This window comes from Pteropus alecto, unplaced genomic scaffold, assembly GCF_000325575.1.
Source record: "Pteropus alecto unplaced genomic scaffold, ASM32557v1 scaffold195, whole genome shotgun sequence".
NCBI lineage: Eukaryota > Metazoa > Chordata > Mammalia > Chiroptera > Pteropodidae > Pteropus > Pteropus alecto.
In genome coordinates this window covers 10,911,953-10,918,094 of record NW_006438073.1, presented here as the reverse complement: position 1 = coordinate 10,918,094, position 6,142 = coordinate 10,911,953, and the positions used below count along the sequence as shown (strand labels likewise).

The following is a 6,142-nucleotide window of genomic DNA, read 5'->3' as shown; positions in this document are numbered from 1 at the left end:
AAGTCAACTCACTGTGGAGGCTGCGGTATATAATTTCCCCACGTTTCCTCATTTAAAAATATCCTTTCTTGGCATTAGCGGGTGTGCCCTGGTTTTTATGTAGACATGTCAGGAAAGATCCATGCGGTCACCTGGGTAGGGCTGCCTCAGATGCTGGAAGATTAGTGAGTTCATTGGGTCCAAGATCTGTTCCTCGGATCAAGACGAAGTATGTGAGCCTGCCTGGCATAGTGTTTGGCAGGCGGCAGGGCCCCTTTAAAAGTTAGTTTCTCTTTGATCTGGCTAGATTTCTACATGATTTTGATCACTCTGGTGGTACCTTTGATGACCAGTTAGTTACCTAAGAGGTCAGCAGCCAGCATTTGTCCAACACTTACTCTGCTCTGAGGGTTTTTTGTGCGCGATCTCATTAAAATCCACAGTAAGCTAGCTACTCCACCCCATTTTGCAGTGAGGACTTGGAGGCGCTGGGTGTAGCTTGTCTAGTCATAGAAGTTTTACAGCTGGAGTTTGAGCTCACTGATTCTGGAACGAGATAGGGCTCTTCACCACCAGGTTAGATTTCAGGTTAGAGAGTCGACTTCCTGGTCCACGGTTCAGACTGAGGGTATGAGAAATATACTACGATGCGTCACAGACTAAATCCTGCTGAGGACAGCAGTGGTGCAGATACTAGGGTCCCAGGAGATTCGAGTGGGGAAGGGACCGGCTGGCAGATGTGCCATGCGTGTGCGAGGAAGGACTAAGTACCAGCCGGGAAGAGGGAGGCATGAGACCCGAAGAGACTGAGAGTCCAGGCGGCTTAAGGTTAAGCAGCAGCGATAAGGGGTCACCTTGGTTGGGTGTCCTGTTATGTGCTGGGCACAACCATCCTGAGCTGTAATTTGGGTCCGTTCTTTTACATTTGAGGCTTTAAGAGAAGTACTCACTAGGAGCCTGCAGAGTAAATGGTGCTTCATGGAGTACCTGAAAATTTAGATGGTCTTAAAGCACCAACTGCAGTGAATTTAATTAAGGAAAGCCTGTGGAAACACCTGGCCTTCACCGTCTGATTTAACACTAGGTAGGTTCTTTAAAGCATATGTGAACTGTCAGCTCCTGGGGTTATTCCTGATGCTGTAATAGTCACGTCGGTGGTTTTTCAGGTGAAGTCCCCGAGGAAGAATTGGATTCCATGGCAAAACATGAGTCCAGGGAAGACACAATTTTCCAGAACTTTAAAACTAAAATAGCCCAGGAACCAGAACAGGTAAAGCAGAGCTCATATAGCTCTACCTTGTGTTCTTTCTGCGGGTGTTTTAGGGGTGTCATCCCTAAAGAAGCTGTGTCGTCAGCAGTGGCCCTTCACGCGAAGGAAGGGTGCGTTTGCAGCACTGACACTTCAGGAGTTATCGAAAGAGTGAAGATTACGCCATTTATCATGTGGGATTTATTTTCTAAAGAAAGCATCAGGGATAGAAGTATATGTTGTCTGCAGCATGTGGAGTTTAGGCACCAATAACAAAAAAAAGACATTTTTGCTCATTTTCCAATAGGGACCTTTGGCTTATAAAACCAACATGGTATGTTAACACAAAGATTGTGGTTTTATAAAAAGAATCCTGGATCCTGGAGTGACATCATGAGCTTCTGATGCAATTCCATCTTCAATGTGAAAAAAAGTAGAGGGTGGTTGTGAGGGTTGAGGGAGGTCAGTCCCTTCTTCCCCTTAACCCCCCACACCATGAATAGCAGTCGCTAGAGAACCCTCAGGCAAATTCCCATAAACCAGTCACTGGATCAGATAAATGTCCAGCAGCTTGTAAGAAGGCTGGATCTAGGTCTGAAACACTGATGGTGGTTTTTAGCAATGTGTATGCTTTTAACAAAATAGTGGAAAACCGCTCAGTTGTTACATAAGATATTAAAATGAATTTTGTGTTTGGAGTATGTATCTAAACACCGTGTTTCACTTGGTCTTTGTCTCTTTTAAAATCTTGAAGGCTCCTTAAAGCTGTGTGGAGGTAAGCACACACAGCTGCATTTTGGGTTCAGAACCTGGTAATGGGAAAACAGGATTATTGCGAGTCACTTCAAAAATATTTATGATTCAGATTCTGATCCTGTTATTTAGGATAAAATTTTGACATCCTGAGTAAGATAAGCTGAAATGCTTGCTCTGATGACAGAGAAGGCATTAACTCTGCTGGGCCTGAGGGAGACCAGTGAACTGCCTTCCAGAATTGTTCCATGGAGTGCAGAAGCACATACAGAGTTTCTCCACGTGGCCATCTTATCGCATGCTGCCACTGGAGACCCAGCAGAGGGGCTGGTGATTGACCGTGACCCTGACTGATTTTAGATTCTCAGGTACGGCAGAGGGATTGCCCCCATCTGGGTCTCTGGTGAGAACATCCCTCAAGAACAGGATATTCCAGACTGCCCCTGTGGTGCCAAGAGAATCTTTGAATTTCAGGTATGACCTTAAATAAGGACTTCGTTAGTACGTAATCACCCTGGTTTTTGTTTTTAAAGAGTAAAAAAAATTCGAGAAAGTAACATGCACTGGGGTCTGTATGATGTCATGGAAGGTGCCTTGTGAAAATCAGAAGTTTCCTGCCTCATCTCTGGGCTTAAAGTTGTCTTTTACTGCTTTATCTGGTAGTTGTTTCTAACTCGAAATAACATACTTTTTTGATATTTCTCAGTTTACTAGTTTTCAGACGTCTGTTGACCTCTGCAGTAACGAGGATATAAATGTATTTGCTTTCACCATCTGGACCATCTCCCCTCCCCATCCCATCCCCTACACCCGGGATGATAATCATGACTTTGGGTGTCCCTATTGTTACCGTTGTAATTTTAAATAATATACCTTGTTCCATTAATTAAGGTCTGACTCTGTGCCTTGTGAGAGGAGTGTTTTAGAGCCTTTAGTCTGTTTAGTCTTGCTTCGTGGATTTATTTGGAAAGCAAGCAGACGTAATCATTAAGGTAATGGTTTTGTCAAAAGAAATTCTTAACATCAAAATCATTTTAGGTTGAGAGGAAATGTTCTTGAACTGTGGTACGTAATAATACCTGTTTCTTAAGGTAAAGATGGGATTATGAGGACTGCATCCAAACCGATGGTTCTTAGTGCCAGAGCTTGACGCTCAGTGTTTGTATGAAGCCGACGATGGCAGTCCTGCCTTTGCGCTTGTTGTTATCAGACGACTTGGCTTCTGAGACCCTTCTCTACACAAATGCAGCTGATTCCCTTTCGTGTTCGTCACTAGTGTTTTTAGTGGTAACAGCACCCGCTATTCCATTTTCAAATGATAAAAAGTAAAAGTTGCCCAGATAAAAGCTTTAGTCCTGTTTTGTGTCATGTTATTAATAAAAATAATTAGGTTACCAGCAAAGACAAATAGATCAGCCAGACTGTTATACTTGGGAACGTCTTTCTCAAGTGGAAAAGAAAGACACCAGATGAAGGCCAAATGAAAGAGAGGTTTGGAAGGAATAGAGTTGCACAATATTTTTAAAAGATTGAATATGTTAGTTGTATAATGTCTTAATTTTGTTGTGCTGTGTGGACACTGAGGGACCAAGGTCCCTACCCAAGGTATGTTGGAAGCAGACTGCCATCCTGGCCTCGAAGCAGGTCTCCAACTGTGTCACCCTATTCTCAGGTCATGCCTCAGCTGCTCAACTACCTCAAGGCTGACAGACTGGGCAGGAGTGTCGACTGGGGCGTCCTGGCCGTCTACACCTGTGCCGAAAGCTGTAGACTGGGTGCTGGCTACACAGAGGAATTTGTTTGGAAGCAGGAGATAGCAGATACACCCTAATGACGCCGTAAAGCCTTAACAACGCTCATGGTCTCTTAGAACTTGCAATTTCATTTTTAGGACTTTATCCTAAATAAAGAAATGATTATACCGGAAGCGGCACAAAGATGTTGTTTTAGGCATCACTTACAATGTCAAATATTTGTGAAACATGTCCAGTGACCGGGGATTATGGAAATTTTGGTGAACGTATACAGTTTTAATGATAAGGGACCTATGTGCACACCAAATGAGATGTAAGTCGAAATCAACACCAGGATACCATTTAGATGGTATTCATAGTATGGTCACATTTCTGTAAAAATAATTGTACATGTGTATGTGTGGAGAAATAAATCTGGAAAGACGCGCGAGGTGTGGACTGGCTACCTGGATGGTGGGGTGAAGTGGGGTGGGCCTCATGTGTGGTCAGTGAAAATGGGTTATGCACCCAATTAGGTGAAACCATCACTCAGGTCATTTCCTTCCCCGCTAAAATTCGCAAAGTTAAAGTGAAATATATTTGGGTAAAACCCCCCAAAACTGGTCTGATAGTCAGGTGATGTCACAGGCCCTAGTCCACATGAAAGCCCAGACGTGAGAAGAATTCTGAGTCCGGCTAGGCTGGTGAGTATAGTAAGTGGGGCGCCCAGTAATTCTGAAGCAATAGCAGCAGAGTTGTCAGCATCAGGAAGATTTGTGATCAGACAGTCTGACTTTGAATAGAAGCTCTGCTTCAGAACTCACCTGGCTAGCTTACGGATGAGACCAAAAGGCAAGAGCACTGGCCTTCTGCATCCCAGACTGCTGAAGGGCCGGTAAACCAGCGAGGGTACACGAATCAGCTATCGGAGTTTCCCCAGGTTAGCCCCAGAGATATGAGTTCCTGGAGGCAGCAGCTTGAGGGAGGGCCCCGAGGGTGGCTTTCACATGTGAGATAGTCTGTTTACACAAGTGGCTCCCAGATCTGTGCTGCTAACCTTTCCGAGGCACCTTCCAGCCCCTGGCGGTTTACTTATCTTGTGATAATTCCTGTCTCACACACCTGAGAGACTGCTGTTGATCAGAGCTGGATACCAGCAGCTAATTCTAACTTTCTCACGACCATTTCCTTAACCTACATCGGGTCACATACCCCCACACACCCCTGCTAACCCTGAAATGTACCGCTGCTATAAGCAAACCTCTCGAGGTGACATTGGCTGATGTCGCTGACTACTCGGGTATTCATATATCGGGAAGTCTTGGGCTCTTCATGTAATTCAGAGAGCTGTACGTACACAGTAGTTAAAAAGCACGGTATGGGAAACTGCAGTATGAAACTCCCATAAAATTCGTTAAACAACTTTTAAAGAGGGAAGGAAAGTTATTCGTTTTGAAGCTGGCTATCAAATCAGTGAGAATCACCCGTAACTATAGTGATACAGCCTGTGGTACCTGAGGACACATGAAAAGTTCTTAATCAACTAGTAGCTAAAGACACACTTGATAAGCTCAGTGACTTCTGGGGGGCCTTCATATCCCAAACTGTGAATAATTCTCATAGTCGGGATGTGGTATAGTAAGTAGAACAGCATCCTAAGCATTTCTTCAGCAAATTCGTTATGGTCTGTCTATTTGGAGGCATCGTGACGTCAACATGCTTGCTGGCATGTTGGTAGTAACCAACCAAGCTGTCCTTCGGGTGTATATACACACCAAGCCCTGGAGCTGATGGCGAGTTCACAGGGCCTTTCCAGTGGGAGACAGACTAGCCCAAGTCAACGGAAAGAAAATGCCACAGTGCCAACTCGGCAACCGTGTTAAAAAATAGAAGCTAACAACAAATTTCCTTAAAAGGAAATAGATTGGTCCCATCTGTAAAAGCATCAAAAACAATACAAGTAAGTTTAACTAGGGAGGTGAGAGATCAAGACGTGATGAAATTGAAGATAAACGGGAAGGTGCGAGTTCACACACTGGAAGACTGACTGTGAAACGTCGCTGCCAAAAGCCGTCCGCAGACTCAGTGCCATCCTACCAGGATTCCAATGGCATTTTTCACAGAATTTACACTTCACAAGGAAAATTTCACTCCTAGAATTTAAATGAAACCACCAAAGACCCCAAGTAGCCCAAGAAATCCTGAGAAAGAACAAAGCAGGAAGCATCACACTGCCTGACTCCAAGGTGTACTACAAAGTTAGTGTCATAACTGTGGCCCTGGCATAAACACAGACCAATGGGACAGAATTGAGAGCCCAGAAATAAACCTACACCTAGCCTCAACTAGTATGTGACAGGGGAGCCAAGAATACTCAATGGAGAAAAGTCAGTCTTTTCAATAAGAGAGAAAATTAGATATCCCCATG

General features: G+C 44.3%; 1 protein-coding gene across 1 annotated transcript in view; it reads left to right on the top strand.

Moving 5' to 3' along the window:
• The window catches only part of PDCD2 (programmed cell death 2), a gene marked incomplete at its 5' end in the record, with an annotated part of 5,626 nt that extends 1,464 nt beyond the window's left edge, over positions 1 to 4,162 (top strand). The window contains 3 exons of the mRNA XM_006915092.3: positions 1,146 to 1,249; positions 2,342 to 2,455; positions 3,654 to 4,162. Of these exons, the coding sequence (XP_006915154.2) occupies positions 1,146 to 1,249; positions 2,342 to 2,455; positions 3,654 to 3,812 (377 nt within the window). The remainder of the gene's footprint in view (positions 1 to 1,145; positions 1,250 to 2,341; positions 2,456 to 3,653) is intronic.
• Between the last annotated feature and the right edge of the window lie 1,980 nt (positions 4,163 to 6,142).